We start from the raw sequence: 17,006 nt of genomic DNA on the forward strand, positions 1-17,006 counted from the left end.
CCAGAGGTTCCTTACACTATCCTCGCATTTTTGGATTCTTTTTTCATTTTCCTTTTCCGGTTGGGTGTTTTTTGCTTCCTCGCATTTCAAATCATTGACTTGATTCTTGCGCTCCTCTGGTCTGCTGTCGGGAGTCTGTATATTCGTTATTTCAGTCCGTGTATGCTTAATTTCTAGTTGGTTCCCCAATATAACATCGAGGGTCTCATTAGTTTTCTTGTAGATCTCATTAAGTTTATCGGCGGCTTCTAAACAGTTCTTGAGAGACCTTAAAAGTGTGGTTCTGAACTCTATATCTTCCATTGACAATTTTGTCCTGTTTCTTTGTCTCCGCATTTTGTTATGCTTCCTTGGTGCACCCCCTAGTGGTCTTTGTTCGCAGTCTTATAGTTAAATCTTGATTGTTGTAGCTAATTCCAGGGAGGGTTTGACCTCCAGGCCAAGTGGCTATGAGAATCAGCTGTGTCTGCAGTGAGAGAACTTCTGTCCTCTAGGGAGGTGCTAATCTAGCCTTTGCCTGAGGCTATCCGGCAAATGCCTGTGTGCAGGGCTTGGGCGGGGCTGGTCGCACAGGATCAACAGGGTGGGCCGGAGAGAGCAGTTATGGCGGCTCTCAGTCCTGTCCCCAGGGGCTCTGCCTCTCTGAGTCCCAGCACCCGCTGCAAAGCTCAGAGAGAAAGCTGCACTCGCTCTGACCGAAGCCAGACAGTCCCGCTTCTCCCGTTTGAGTCTGGGTCCCTAAAGACTCGCCCGGATCTGGAGCTCAGATTCTGCGACTCCCTCCCGATTGAAAACGCCAACCGAGCCCTCCGCCGCCAGCCCGCTCTGCGCGCTCCGCACCTCAGAATTTGACTTCAGCACTGTGCCTCCTCTGAGTGTCCGTATGCGTTTCTCTTTCCTCCTAGTTGTAGGACTTCCACTCAACCAGCATTCCTGTGGTTCTGGGTGATGTCCCTTCCGTCTTTTAGTTTCACTTTTGAAGTAGTTGTTCAAAGCAGCAAACTCCAGCGTTAACCTATGCCGCCATCTTGGTTCCCTCCCAGAAATTGGAAATATTTTAAAAGATTTATGAATTAAAATGGATAAGACCAGACCTAGCTGGTTTGACTCAGTGGATAGAGTGTCTGCCCACGGACTGAAGGGTCCCAGGTTCGATTCCAGTCAAGGGCATGTGACTCAGTTGCAGGCTCCACTTGGGCTCTGGTCTGGGCATGTGCGGGAGGCAACCAATCCTTGTGTTTCTCTCACATCGATGTTTCTCTCTCTGTGTCTCTCCCCCTTCTCTTTCACTCTCTCTAAAAACCAACGGAAAAATATCCTCGGGTGAGGATTTATAATAAAATAAAATGAAAACTAAAAATGGATCAAACCAGATGGTTTTATAATTGTGTTATCTTTAAAGAACACCTTTTCTTTTTATTTATTTACTAGTGACCCAGTGCGCAAAATCGCGTGAGACCCAGACCTGTGGGAAATAGCGCAAAACCCAGGACCCCTGAGTCCTGCCAGTGCAGCAGGACTCCCCTGAGTCCCAGCATGCTGCGGGACCCAGAGTCAAGTCCCCGCCCACCCGCACATGCCTCGCTGCGCACGCAGCCTTTTGGTGACTGGTCTTTGGTTGTTACGGCATTAAGGCCACTGGGTTTTTATAATATAGACTAGGGGCCCAGTGCACAAATTTGTGCACCTTGAAAGGAACTGTGGGCCACGAGGCTGCAGTCGGCCCATCCTTCATGCCCCTACCTGGCCCCTCCTACTGCGCCCCGCCCCCCCCGACACCAGTCCCCTGTCTGCCAGCAGCCCCTCTCCTGTTGCCACCACTCCCATGTACTGATGGCGCCGGCCCCACTCGCACCCACTGATGGTGTGAAGCGATTGGGGCTGGCGCCAACAGTGGGTGCGAGTGGTAGCTGCTGCCTCGATCACCCCTCAGGAGCAGGGGGAGGTGGAGAACCCTACAGGGGTGATTGGGGCCGGCAGCCGCTGCTTGCACCCGCTGACAGCGCTGAGCGATCGGGTCCAGGGCTGGATGCCGACAGCGGGTGTGAGCGGCTGCTCCAGCGCTGGCAGCAGGTGCAGACACTGGCAGCAGGTGTGAGCACCTGGCGGGATCATGGCGCATGGGAGCAAAGAATTTTCAGTAACCACCAGAGGCTCGCCCTGCTGACAGGGACCAGCGCCCCACCTTGGCGCAGAGCCCCCACTCACCTGCTCCACCATCCTGCTGTGGCCAATACCCACCATGTTCTGTGCTCTGCCGCCTGCTGCTGATGCCCCCTATGTTCCGTGAGCACCCCCTGGTGGTCAGTGCACGTCATAGCGACCAGTTGTTCGATTGGTTGTTTCGCCGTTTGGTCTATTTGCATATTAGGGTTTTATATATATAGATTCATTTATTTTTAAACTACTTTATTTTTTCCATCACCATTTATCCCCTCTATGCCCTCTTCCACCTCCACCCTCCATCTTCCCCCAAAATCACCACAGTGTTGTCAATGTCTAGTCCTTTCTCTTTTTTTTTTCTTTTTTGCTCAATCCCTCCACCAATCCAACCCCTCCCCCATAACTCCCTCCAGAGATGTCTGCCTGCTCTCAGTCTATGAGGCTGTCTCTATATTGCTTGGCAGGTTAATTCAAAGAACATGTTTTCTTGTTATTCCAATTATTTTAAATATTAGAAAAAGCAAGTATCTATAATCAATTTTATGATGCTAGCATAACTTATATGGTAAAGATAGCACAAAAAGAAGTTATAGAATAATTTCACCAATATATAAATGCAAAAATATATGAAGTATTAGCAAATAAATTCAGAATTATATTAATAAAACAATAAAGACACCATAATAAAATGGGATTACCTGGAAGGCAAGGATTGTCCAACATTTAGCAATTTTTCAAAATACTGTAACTCATTTTATAAGCAAATCAAAGAATAAAAGCACGTGATTACAGTAATATATATAAATACACTTGATAAAATTCAGTAATTATTACTAATAAATACTTGACACAAAATAATTATAAAAATAACTTTTATTGCTTTTCTTTATACTTTAGTAACCAGTAAGAAATAGAAATGGAGAAAAGAATTATACTTAAAATAGTAACAAGAATAAAATGCATAGGCACTAATTTAACATGAATGGTATAGAATTTTAATGAGAAAAAATTATAAAGTGTTATTAATAACTATAAAACGATATGACTTGAGAGACAAAACATATTTCTAGATGAGAAAGATTAATATGCTCAAATCACAATTATCTATGAATTAATATATAACAATTTATGTAATTTTATTTAGAATATCCTTTCTGTTGGAAGTAGGTTACCAAAATTGACAAAATGAATTTAAAGTTTACAAGGAAGAACATAAATGGAGAATTGCAAAGAAAATTTTGAACATTTAGGCCAGAGAGGGGGACTTGCCCCATTAGATATTAAAATATAAGGTAAAGCTAATTAATCCAAATAGTATGATATTGGCTGAAGATAAACACACTGATGAGTGAAATGTGAACACTGCATCTATAAATAGATTCAAATTTATATGGGAACTTAAACCCTGGGTTACATTTCAAGGCAGTGGAATGGTGCTAGCATGACTCCCTGCTAAGCTGGGGTGGGGGAGAATAACCAAGTTTGGATCTCTAATTCACACAATAAAAATATTTAAATACTTATCAATATTTGAAAAAAATGCAAATATTTGAGTAACCCTAGATGGAGAGACATTTTTAAGTAAGACAGAAAATCCAGAAGCTATAGGGGAAAAGGGCAGATTTGAATAAATAAAATGTTTATGGCAAAAAAAGCATTATAAAATCAAAAGGAAAAAAAAGGGGGAAAGTTATTTGAAACACATTATAGACAGAGTTAATATCACTAGAAAAAAAATAAGTATTTGAAAAAAAAGCAATAACAGAAAAAATAGAAATCACCAATAAACATGATATGTTGCTTAATCTTTGGAAAAATGGTTAATAATGAGCAATCATTTCTAACATACTAAGTTGATAAATTAAAAACACACAGGGTATGAAAAAATGAGCAATCTTGTACATTGCTGATTGGCCTGTTAAGTAGGCAACATTTTGGGAAAGTAATCTAACAAAAATCTATAAAGATTTAAACTGCATCTACACCAGCAAGTTCATTTTTAATCTCTATCTGACTAATTTAAAAGTTTTGCCCTAACCGGTTTGGCTCAGTGGATAGAGTGTCGCCCTGTGGACTCAAGGGTCCCAGGTTTGAATCCGGTGAAGGGCATGTACCTTGGTTGCAGGCACATACCCAATAGGGGATGTGCAGGAGGCAGCTGATCGATGTTTTTCTCTCATCGATGTTTCTAACTCTATCTCTCTCCCTTCCTCTCTATAAAAAATTAATAAAATAATTTTTTAAAAAATAAAAGTATTATATAAGTATATAGTCTATGATGTTATTTGTGGTGGCGAAATACTGGAAGCAACCTGAATGTCCATCAAAAGAGAAGTAATTGAGAATACATGGCACATATGGTGCATCCAGTCCATGAATGATTATTATTCAGTTATATGCACACACACACACCCATACACACATGTACTAGTACATATTAACATGGAGGATGTCTGTCTATGACAGGTTAAATGGGAAAAGCAAGTTGGAGAGTAATGTAGATAAAAATAGATGAAGAACTTCCTATGTACGAATATATATTTGCATGTTCTATATGAACACAGAGGAAAGTTAGACCAAGTTTGGATCCCTAATTCCCACCTTGGAGTGAGGATAAATAAGGTTAAGGAGAGGGTGAGGGTTAACATTTATACTCCTCTGCACTCTTTGGTTGGTGCAGTGAACATTATTGTTTTTGTTTTGAAAGATGTGCTCAAAATTGGTATTGGCCTATCCAACATCCATTCTCATTATTCTCTTTGGTAACAAGCCCATTGCCACTGAGAATGAAGGACTACATTTGCCAGGTCATCCTGTGGCCAGAAGTGGCCACGTGATCAAGTTCTAGCCAGTGGGATGTGTGGGACTTCAAAGAAGGTTCCTTACAATGAAGAAAGTGAGTCTTCTTTTTTTTCTGCTGCCTGGAATGTAGATGTAATGACATGAGCACCAGCAGCCATTCTAGACCATGAAGCTACCCGAAGGGCAGTCGGTAGAGCAGGAAGGAGGAACGTGGATTTCTGATGGCACTGTGGACCCACTATAATGATTAGACGAGTTACTTTTGGATTTCCTTTATGTGATCAAGAAAGACTTCTATCTTGATTTAGCTGTTATTCTGTGGGTTCATGCAATATTCGGCCAACTCTAATCCTAAAGAACACCACGGGAGGTGGGGGACAATAAAGCATTTAAAAATAGGAAAAAAAGAAGAGCCCTGCTGACCATTTTTCCCACTGCCTGCCTGAGAGGCATGTTGGAGATAAAACGCCTGCAACCTTCCAGATGGATGTGTAAGATCTGAAGTAGGGTTTATGTGCTCCTAAAACAATACGATCCTGAAAAATTACTCATGTCGACGTATTACCCTGATTAAAAATTTTACTTTACCCATTAATATACTCTACAATCATTTTCCTAGAATTTGTTCATACTTCCAATTAGATTTTGCCCTTTTGTTGTTGTTAATCCTCAGCTGACGATATTTTTCCATTGATTCTTAGAGAGAGTGGAAGAGAAGGGGAGAGACAGAGAGAAACACATAGATGTGAGAGAGACACATGGGTTGGTTGCCTCTCACACATGCCCAGACTGGGATCAGGGATTGAGCCTGCAACCTAGGTACATGCCCTTGACCAGAATCGAACCCAGGACCCTTCAGTCCTTGGGCCAATGCTCTATCCACTGGGCCAAATAGGTTAGAGCAGTTTTGTCTTTTTAGCAAAAAGTTCCCTAGGCCATAACATATTTTCTTCATGGGTTTCAGTATTTCCTGGCACTTGTTCACTTCAGTAAAATGATCAGTGTATTAAAAACCCAACTGAGTTTCTGCAGAGGCCAATGATGGCATGGCACCTCTTTTATGGCATGCGTGAAATCTGCCCATCACTATAAACGTTCTTCTGCAATGTGACACTCAGTCCTTATGTCCTTTCATATGTGGTGTTCAGTGCTATGGGAATGCTGAAGAAATGATTCCTTTTCAGACATACCCATGTAGAATCACTATGTTACATCTAGAAGGATCTTCAGGGGTCATTTAAAATATATATGTTTTTTATTGATTTCAGAAAGGAAGAGAGAGGGGGACAGAGATAGAGGCATCAATAATGAGAGAGAATCATTGATTGGCTGCAGAGGTCAAATATTTTTAAGCTTTTTAAAATTTTTTTATTCTCACCTGAGGACATTTTTTCCATTGATTTTTAGAATAGAAGGGAGAGGGAGAGACAGACAGAAACACTGATGTGAGAGAGACACATCAATTGGTTTCCTCCCACATGCCCCTGACCAGGGCCGGGAGCCTGCAACCGAGGTATGTGCCCTTGACCAGAATCAAACCTGTGACCCTTCAATCCGCAGGCCGACACTCTATCCATTGAGCCAAACTGGCTAGGGCCAAAGGTAATTTTTATATGCCCCTCAATTTACACAAAAGGAAACTGAGGCCCAGAAAGGCCCCTTATCTTTCTTAGAGTAACTCAGCTAATCAATGATGGTCCAGAAATAGAACCCAAAAATCTGACTTCAGATTCTACCTTCTTTAGTTTATTTCATGTGTTAATTGATACTCTCATGGTAGACTGGGGGTCGGGGGGTGGAAGGGAGAGAGGGGGAATGTTTGGTTTTGTTCTTTTCAAGGCACATCTAACTTTGTATTATATAAAATGCTGTCTTCTGGCTGATGTTTAGCATCTAAGAGCAAGGAAATAATTTTAAAAGCAAAACAATGGGATCAGTGACACTACGTGGTTGAGAAAAGGCTTTCTTTGTAGAAAATGGTCATTGACCTTCCTGACTGCTCTCCTCCCCCGCCCCCCACATAGCTAAAGCATGATGCTATTGAGTTCTAAGTTGAGTTTCCATCCTTATATGAAAAGTTAGCTTGGCACAGAGTTTGGTAGAGCTAAGTCTGACCAGCTGCGCTCTCAGCCACAAGGGAAATTAAATGAGACAGGGTGGCTGGTTCCCTACAAATCAATCAAAGCCTCTTGAGAATGATCTTGAAAACACATGGCAATAAAGGCACTCAAGGAGTCTTTTCATATATAAACTAATTTTAGTTCTGGTCTCTGAGGTGCCATGAATGTGGTTAAAGAAAGTAAGGTGTCTTTTTTAGTTTGACCACTTGGTAGTTCATAGTTCTCCATGAAGTTCTCGGAGACTTTGAGAGAAAGTGGCCAAATCTGATAGTCTACCAATATCTTAAGTTAGATTCCTGTGTCTGTCTGCTCTCTTGAAACAAAACAATGGCTACTGGTCTGTCTGACTTTGCCCCATTTATTTTTATTTTTTACTTATTTATTATTTTTAATATGTTTTTCTTGATTTCAGTGCGGAAGATAGAAACATCAGTGATGAGACCGAATCATTGATTGGCTGCCTCCTGTATATTCCTGGGCATATGCCCTGACGGGGAATCAAACTGTGACCTCCTGGTTCATAGGTCTACGCTCAACCACTAACCCAGGTCAGCCAGGCCCCCGTAAATTCTGAAATGTACAATTCAGTGGTTTTTAATATATTCACCAAGTTGTACAATCATCACCACGATCTAATCCCAGAACATTTTCATCACCCCTAAAAGTATCTCCAGATCCATTAGTAGTCACTCCTAATTCCGCCTCCGCCCAGCCGCTGGCAACCACTAATCAACTTTCTGAGCACCTTAGACATTTCACAAAAATGGAACTGTATGGTAGGTGGTCTTTTGTGTCTTCCTTCTTTCGCTTGGTACCATGTACTCAAGCTTCATCCATGTGGCACCATGTATCATTCCTTCATTCTTTTATATTGCCCTGTAATGTTTCAAAAGATGTTTCTTGAGAAAATATAAAGTCTAAGTATTCCTTAATAGAAACCTTTGCTATTCTTAGAGGATTAAATGAGAGAAGATATTCAACATAGAAATTTGGCTTTTCAAATTAACTTCAATATATTATTAATGGCCCTGGCTGAGTAGCTCAGTTGGTTAGAGCATTGTCCTGATAGGCCAAAGTTGTGGGTTCAATCCCTGGTCAGGGCACATATAAGAATCAACCAATGAATGCATAAATAAGTGGAACAAAAAATTGGTGTCTCTCTCTCTTTCTCTTTTCTCTCTCTCTTCTTCTTCTTCTTCTTTCTCACTCTCAAAAAAATAAATAAGAAAAAATTTAAATCTAATAATTAAGAACTGAGAAAAATAAAAATCTAATGGGAACATAAAATTATCATCTTAATTCAGAGATTTTTTTTCTTTATACCCTTAGTAAAAATTAAGATACATGTTGGATTCACATATTCTAATTTTTAATTTAATTTAATTTTTTATCATTTGGCAAACTTTTTTGCACTCCTGAGTTGAGACAGGCTTTCATTAGACAGAAAAAAAAAAGAGAGAGAGAGTAAGAAGGAGCACGAGGCTGCAGCTGAATTTAGAAAGTAGAAGTGTTCTCATCAGCCACATGAGATGGACAGGAGATTCCTTCCAATAGGCGAGAGAGCAGAGTACAGGCAACAGATGTGAGAAAGGTCCTCCTCGCTGTCAAGTTCCAGCATCCTTGTGCTGAAGAAGGGGCGGTGCCACATGACTGAAGTTCAGAGGCAGTACAAAAGCACTGGGTTTCTCCCCAACTGCTTGTCACACTGACCTGCACCGTCTGTCAACTGCTCGTGGGGTTTCCGTCATCTCTTACTGGAGGGGAGCAAATTCTTTGGAGAATAACACTTTACTGCAGCCATGCCTGAACCTGTCCCAGAACCTGTCCCAGAACCTGTCCCAGAACCTGCCCCAGAACCTGCTAAGAAGGAGGGTAAGACTCATCCATAAACCTTTTTGCTGTACTTTTTAATAGAGTGAGTTCATTTTGGTAGTAATTTTTAAACAAATCCAATTTCTTAAATAGACTATAAAATAATAGAATCGCCGTGCTTTCAGGAAAAGACCCTTGAGGATAAAAAGACCGGAGGAAAGATATAGGAAGAGTATACCAATTTGAAAATATCTGACAATGATAGTTTGTGAAGAAATAGTGACTGAAAGTTTCAAATTGTAATTTTATCATACAATGACAAGGGATCCTTTACATGTAACTTGAGGATGTTAGTTGCTTGTGGTGGGCCAGTTGCATTTTTCAAGTGTATTTTCATAGGTTGAATCACAAAATTTTCATCATGTATTTGCAAATTGTGTGTGCGAAGAGGAGCTTGGAATAAACTTTAAAAAAAATGGTTAATAGATTTGATCAAGATTTCAAAAAAGAATTGGTGGCACTATTTCCAGATTGGTTGTTTTTATCAACTGGCAAACTTTTTAGAATAGACAGATGCAGGCATTTTTTGCTTTTAGTGCACTTGGAGCTTCATTCATTAAATTCTTGCATGGGAAGAAAATCTAACACCTGCAAGAGACAAACTTTGAATATGATGGGTTGTGTTTTTAATGAGTCTTATTGTAGATAATTTCATAATATGTAGCCTTTCAAAAATAATTAAACTGAAAACATGAAACTATTCTTCATTAGAAGAAATGCTTCTCCTTTCTATAAAACAATCAAAATTAACTACTAATTAGTAACATAAATAAATTGGAATTAGAAATTATTAAAATGACTTAACGAAAAGCACAAATTAACGGCACAAGTACATTTAGTTTAGTTTCTAATGGAAACATCTGATAAAATATTATTTCATTCATATGAGCCTTCATGAGCGCTCATTGAATTTTTATTTTTGACTTTTGCAAATAAAAGCTGAAAAAAAGATTAGCAAAGAGCAAAAAAATAGCAGTTAGTGTTTTCATCTTTAATTCTTAAAACTGCTTTTAACCGTTATTGTGAAGAACCTTGAGAAAGATGCTAGACATTGAACCAAATTACCAAAAGTCTTTGAAATATATTTTCTTTATGTAATTAAGTAACCAGTGTTGACAGGCTGTGGTGATCAGCTTACAGGTTGGCTTTACTTGCTGGTGGAGCATTGATGGATGAAGTCTTCCACCCGAAATAACCACACCAAATGCATGCATTAATATGGGAACTTAATCCTGACTATCGGGCAGGGAGTCCAACCCCTGCTAAAGTGTCTTATTTGTAATGCAAATGATTTACATGCGTATTAAGTGTCCTTTTTATTTGATCTGTCACTTGACTAGCCTCTTCAAGGCTTATGTGGATGAAATGCATTCTATGTTTTCTGACTGAGGACAGAATATTGTTTTAACTAACCCATACTTAGTGGATGAATGCGCATGAAGCCCACTTGAAAATGGCTGAGAAACTACTAAAGAAAAAAAAAAAAAAGATGACAGGCGATAGCGCCTATAAAGCTAATTAAAATTATTCTGTTTGCTAAACTTACACTTTGTCTGCCAACTCAATCTGATCCATTCTACTTTTAGAGACAATGAAATTTTAGAGCTACAAAGAGGAAACCATATCTTTAACTTCAACTCCCCACCCGCCCAAAATGTATATTTTTACTAAAGTAACACAGATACCAAAGTCCTCATGATCTTCTTTTGCTATAAAAGTACCGTTGATATTCTGTGTAGGAGTCCCCGACCCAGGACAGTAATTTTATACTCATAGATTCTTTGGTTAGTTTAAATTACTCATAGATTCTTTGGTTAGTTTAAATTTAGGTGATAGGGAGTAGAGATAAAGAGAGGGTTACTGATATATTTAAAATCTTTTGAGGAATTACAGGGATTTTTTGCATTTGTATCATTACCAGCAGCATTGATTCTTTTTTTTTTTTTGGCATGAATATATTTTTTATTATTAACACTATTACAGATGTTCCCCATTTTTTCCCCTCTTGGCCTACTTCCACCCAGCTCCTGCCTCACCCCTCCCCTGACCTTCACCACACTTGTCTGTGTCCATGGGCTATGCATAATCTGTTCTGTGGCTAATCCCTACACCTTCTTTTATCAAGACCCTCCCAACCCCCTCCCCCTCTGATATCCTTCAGTCTAGAACTGATTCTTAAAGAAACTGCACCTTGAAGAGTTTTCCTGGTGATATGCGTGCATTTTACTATTATTTTCATCAGAAGAGTTAGGGCTATTCTGGTTCTTGTACCTTTTCCTAACTGATTTCACTTTTACTGGGGTTCATTTTATTCCATGTAAGCATCCCTCTGAAAGATAGCCTCAAGAATAAAACTTGCCCTGACCGGTTTGGCTCAGTGGATAGAGTGTTGGCCTGCGGACTGAAGGGTCCCAGGTTCGATTCCAGTCAAGGGCATGTACCTTGGTTGTGGGCATATACCCAGTGGGGAGTGTGCAGGAGGCAGCTGATCAATGTTTCTCTTTCATAGATGTTTCTAACTCTCTATCCCTCTCCCTTCCTCTCTGTAAAAAAAAAATCAATAAAATATATTTTTAAAAAAGAATAAAACTTGCCTCCAAACCAACTCTTCAGAGTCATTTCAAACCACCCAAGGGACAGGTTCCTCCAGCCCCTGCAGGTCTTATTACCTCTTCCCCAGCCCAGACAACCATGCCCAGGAAGGACATGACCACTTGCTGTCACTCTTGATCGAAGACATGGGCTGTTTGGCCCTCTTAGGATCCAAGAGGACCTGGCAACTCTTTGGAAGAGGCTGAGTTTTCAGCACCTGAAGCTGCAAATGATGTATCTCTCAACTGCCTCCCAACCTTCAGTGGCCTAATTCTGGGAACTTCGTGTTGGGTCTTGGGAGAGCTGGATCTTTTAAGGAGGAAGAAGTACAGGTGTAACTCTGGGCCTCAAGAAGGAATGGAAGTGATTGGTTAATGGGCCTTGTTTAGACCCTTGAAAAGATTCTAGATGACTCACTAACCCCTTTTGGAGGAAGACAGTATTATTTTTAAGGAGCAGCCACTTCCTACTCCTTCTCTCCACCACTATAAATTGTGTATTTATCCTGTGGAGAACTGGATTATTTGTACCACCAGTTCTAGATCTTATAGTTTGGATTCATGCAGAGCCTGATGCCTAGTAATTTTAAGTTATCCTATTCTAATAGTGAGAGAGGATGTGAAAAAAAAAAGCTCGAGATTTGTGGGAATGCTTTGCATACATTTATTCGTGCATCAACCATTAATTGAGCAGTTACTAGGAGTCAGTTGCTGGGACTTGAGAGATATATTCAATATGGCCTCTATTTTAAAAGCCCTCACTAATTGCCCCGGGGTTGATTTTTTTTAAAAATCACCTTTCGCTGGAAACTTCTCCTTTTTCCTGTCAAAAAGTATTTTTATCAACACAAAATTAGAAAATTCCAAACACCTTTCTTCTGTGGTAGACTCTCTAATAGTTTTAAGATGCTACAAATGACTCTTAACTGCCCCCCCGCCAATGACTCCTTAGAATGGTATCTCTGTAGTTTGTGATAATTAAAACCATAAAGCAGTTCCCTACCATACTTAGACAACTGTTTACTGTCAGAACCTAAAGTTACTAGAAAAACGCTCTTCTAAAGCACCAAGTTGAGGCTTCAACACAAATTTCACTTTTTGTTACATGATATCAGGTCCTTTTATGTTTTAGGTACTTAACTTGCAGGAAAAAGGCAAAGTGCTTGGGTAACATTCAAAAACCTTAGGGAAGTCATTGTCATTCCTTCATCAGCCATGTGAGATCTCTTCTTGAAAACTCAAACATACAGAAAAACATCACTCTGTTTATGACCATAATTTTAAGGTTCCCATTCTGATAACTCTGAGAATCAAAGGCATGGTATTGTTGCTAGATTCTTTTGCTATATCATCATGCAATATCTATCTATCTAGCTAATCTATCTTGGCCCTTTTCAGTAGAAATAGGTGGGAACATGGTAATGGAGAATAACTTTCTTTCTTTCTTCTTTTTAAGTCTATAAGACTTTTTCGTTTGCTATATCTTTCTTTCTTGGTTCCCTAGAGATTTTGCTATATTTTAAAATTCTGCTAAGCCCCCCAACTATCTCAATATAGAGCAGCATTCGTTACCTCTTGCCTATTTCTTAGCATGGCTCAAGGCTTAATCATCATCAGAAAAAGGAAGCGTGGTGACAGAAAATCTACCTGCATGAGATCAGATGGCTTATTTCAAACACCAAAACAAATTAATCTTTGGAAAAGTCATCTTATTCCCTGGCTGGCGGGGCTTAGTGGATTGAGCATCAGCCTGTGCACTGTGAAGGGTTTCAGGTTTGATTCCCGGTCAAGGGCAACGTATTGGATTGCAGGTTCGATCCCCAGCCTGGGTTGGGGTGAGTGTGAGAGGCAATCAATCAATGTGTGTGTGTGTGTCTCTCTCTGTCCTCTGTGTATCTCTCTCCCTCCTTCCTTCCTTTTCACTCTCTGAAAAGCAGTGGGAAAAATACCCTCATCTTATATATAAAATATCACCTTTCCTTCAAATTGGGAAAAATTTCATTTGTAGGAAGTAAGGGAAAGAACAGGGGAAGAGGGAGGAGGTATTTAATCAAGGGCAACTATTCTTCTACTTCGAATGGTTTATTTAGGCCAAGTGAAAGATTTGGAGGAGGAATAAAGAAGTTGTATGAATGAATGAATGCTACTACATGTTTCCCCCTGAAAAAATGTTGCTATGCTGTACTGAAGAGGTATGTATAGGTTTGAGCTATCTGTTTTAAGAAGGCATACTCTGGGGCAAATGCATGCTAGAGAGACTTAATACTTGGCAAAATCATTCTTTTTCAGTAGCCTGATTTTATGGCTGTGCGGATTGCACCTGTTAGGAAGATAAATAAAGGACTGGCCAATTCTTTCCTCTCAAGCGCCCTAAATATATCACTTGAAAAAAACTTGGGAAAACAAATTGTATCCTTGCTTCTCATCCAGTAAGTCAGAAGAAGTCTCCCCAGACCTTTCAAATAGCAGTAAAGTTGGGGTAAGAAAGTTCCTGAAATGAACAGAGATCGAAGGTTGGCCCTCTGGCCTGTGGTGGGTTTGAGGGACCCAAGAGAAAGGGAAAAGTGTGGTACTTACAATCTTTTGTTCTCTCAATGTCTCATTTTATTTTGTCCATGAAACATTTTTTTTAAATTTATTTTTATTATTATTTTTTGTTGTTAATTTTCTCCCGAGGATATTTTTCCATTAATTTTTAGAGAGAGTGGAAGGGAGGGCAAGAGACAGAGAAAAACATCAATGTGAGAAACATCGATTGGTTGCCTCCAGCATGCGCCCCTGCCAGGGCTGGGGTAGAGCCTGCAACTGAGGTATGTGCCCTTGACCGGAATCGAACCTGGTACCCTTCAGTCTGTGGGGCGAAGCTCTATCCACTGAGCCAAACCGGCTAGGGTGAAACATTTTTTATTTATTTATTATTATTTTTAAATATATTTTATTGATTTTTTTATTTTTTTTTTTTTGTTTTTTACAGAGAGGAAGGGAGAGGGATAGAGAGTTAGAAACATCAATGAGAGAGAAACATCGATCAGCTGCCTCCTGCACACCTCCTACTGGGGATGTGCCTGCAACCAAGGTACATGCCCTTGACCGGAATCGAACCTGGGACCCTTCAGTTCGCAGGCCGCCGCTCATTGAGCCAAACCGGTTAGGGCTAGGGTGAAACATTTTATTTCAGACTCCTCTGGACACACAATTCACAGAGTTTTCTTATTTATACCCATTGCAAAGTCTCTGAATCTGACATGAATATTGGAATACACTGCCCAGACTGAGGTCTCTAAAAAAACAAAACACACACACACACACACACACACACACACACACACACACACACATGACAGGCCACAAAGTTAAATGGTCACTTTAAAACTTGAGTGAATATAAAATGATGTTTTTGCAATACTTCCGTAAACAAACAGATGCTTTTTTAAATTTCAGAGAGTTGTGGGAAGAGGCTGCTATGAAAGGAAATAAGTGCTATTGTTTTTATAGCCCTACAGAGCTTTTTTGTTATTTTTGCTTAAATTTCTTGTGATTTTTTAAATTTAAAATTTATTTGTAGGCTCTTTATAAACACACAGAGAAGAATTTTTATTATTGTTAATAATTGCTATTTTTGTCTGCACCCTCCCTTAATTAGTCTATGAAACCTATATTAAGAGACACAAAATACTCTTGGCAGCCTGTGTCTTCTGTAGTAATTCTAGACCTCATCCCTAGACATGCTTGGGTGTGTTAGATAATAAAGAACAGGATTAAAGCTCTAGCAATAAGAAAAGAAGCAGAAAACTTTTCATTCCATGTTTAGCTGCGGGGAGATGACCATGTCTTCTTTATTTGTTTTTACTTTATATCCATTTGCTATGGGAACAGATTTCTTTTCTTTTTTTTTCTTTTTTTCCCATTACCAATAAAATGACTCTGTTTATTTCCCTTCCTTTGATATATTTCCAATCCTTCTTTGCTTTATCTAGCTTTTTTTTTTTATTGCTTAAAGTATTACTAAGAGTATTACATATGTCTCCTTTTCTTTTTTCCCCCGCCCTAAACAATCCCCTGGCCTCCCCTACCCCCCAGTGTCTTATGTCCATTGGTTACGCTTATATGCATGCATACAAGTCCTTTGGTTGATCTCTTACCCACCCCCCTCCTGCCCAGATTTCTTTTCTGCAGGAGTTCTTGGTTGGTTTAGCGTATTGTGTCTAGGGAAACTCAAATACACAGAATCATAGTTACTGAATTATAGTGTTCTGAGTGAGGGTCACCATGAAGTAGCTATTGTTCATGCAAGAGCAGTTTCCTAACATTTGAAAGCATAATATTTAAGGAATACAAAATTGAAAAAGAAACTTTATGATTTAATTTTTTTTTTTTTTTTTAGCATGGTGAAGATGATACTCTATTTTTTATATCTTTTTATTTTATTGATTTTTTTTTTTTTACAGAGAGGAAGGGAAAGAGGGATAGAGAGTTAGAGACATCGATGAGAGAGAAACATCGATAAGCTGCCTCCTGCACACCCCCCTACTGGGGATATGCCTGCAACCAAGGTACATGCCCTTGACCAGAATCGAACCTGGGACCCTTCAGTCCACAGGCTGACGCTCTTTTGACTGAGCCAAACCAGCTAGGGCTATCATTTAATTTCTTATGTGTATGCAAATTGTCTCATCACCAGAGCAAACAGGGCTTCTGTCCCCAGAGCTTTTTTACAAGGACAGCCTCAAAATATCAGTAGTGATATTTTCTGCTTATAACTAAAAATTGAACCACATCTCTTTTGCATGGATATGCCCAGTTATAATTTACAAAGAGGGCATTCATTTTGGACAGCCACAAAAACACACAACAAACAACATTTCAGGATGTTTCCATTCATGGGGCAGGTTATTCCTATGTTTTTATTCCCATTTCCATCAGATTTTATATGGATTCCATCAGATTAGGGTGTGAAGTGGTTGATTTGGCAAAGAGAAACACCAGGATCATTTATTCACATGTTTATGTCTCTCTCTAAAATGAGTTCACAAATGCCCGGCCAGCATCGCTCAGTGATTGAGTATTGACTTATGAACCAGGAGGTCATGGTTTGATTCCCCGCCAGGGCACATGCCCGGGCTGCAGACTCAGTCCCTGGTGTGGGGTGGGCAGGAGGCAGCCAATTGATGATTCCCTCTTATCATTGATGTTCTATCTCTCTCCCCCCTCCCTTCCTCTCTGAAATCACTAAAAATATGTTAAAAAATAAAAAATAAAAGGAGTTCCCAAAAAACTACCTGCAATATTACTTTCATTATGTCTTTCAAGTCTGAAACCCACCTTGATAAGACTTTTGCCCTTTCATACTCTCTTAGGAATCTTTTTATGGGCCTCGTTGGTATATCAATATAATATGTAAAATTATGTCTAATATGCCTGGCCGCTGTGGCTCAGTTGATTGAGTATCGCCCCATGC

The 17,006-nt window shown here is 39.8% G+C and overlaps 1 protein-coding gene across 11 annotated transcripts in view; it reads left to right on the top strand.

Moving 5' to 3' along the window:
* The first annotated feature begins 8,738 nt into the window (after window positions 1-8,738).
* MYBPC1 (myosin binding protein C1) overlaps window positions 8,739-17,006 on the top strand; it is a 90,372-nt gene continuing 82,104 nt past the window's right edge. For 4 of the 11 annotated variants that reach the window (XM_036300828.1, XM_036300833.1, XM_036300835.1 and 1 more), the window contains exon 1: window positions 8,739-8,957. In XM_036300828.1, the coding sequence (XP_036156721.1) occupies window positions 8,885-8,957 (73 nt within the window). In that variant the 5' untranslated portion in view covers window positions 8,739-8,884. The remainder of the gene's footprint in view (window positions 8,958-17,006) is intronic. The other 7 variants (XM_036300824.1, XM_036300825.1, XM_036300830.1 and 4 more) reach the window with 3 other exon arrangements.

Source organism: Myotis myotis, unplaced genomic scaffold (assembly GCF_014108235.1).
Source record: "Myotis myotis isolate mMyoMyo1 unplaced genomic scaffold, mMyoMyo1.p scaffold_m19_p_3, whole genome shotgun sequence".
Lineage (NCBI taxonomy): Eukaryota > Metazoa > Chordata > Mammalia > Chiroptera > Vespertilionidae > Myotis > Myotis myotis.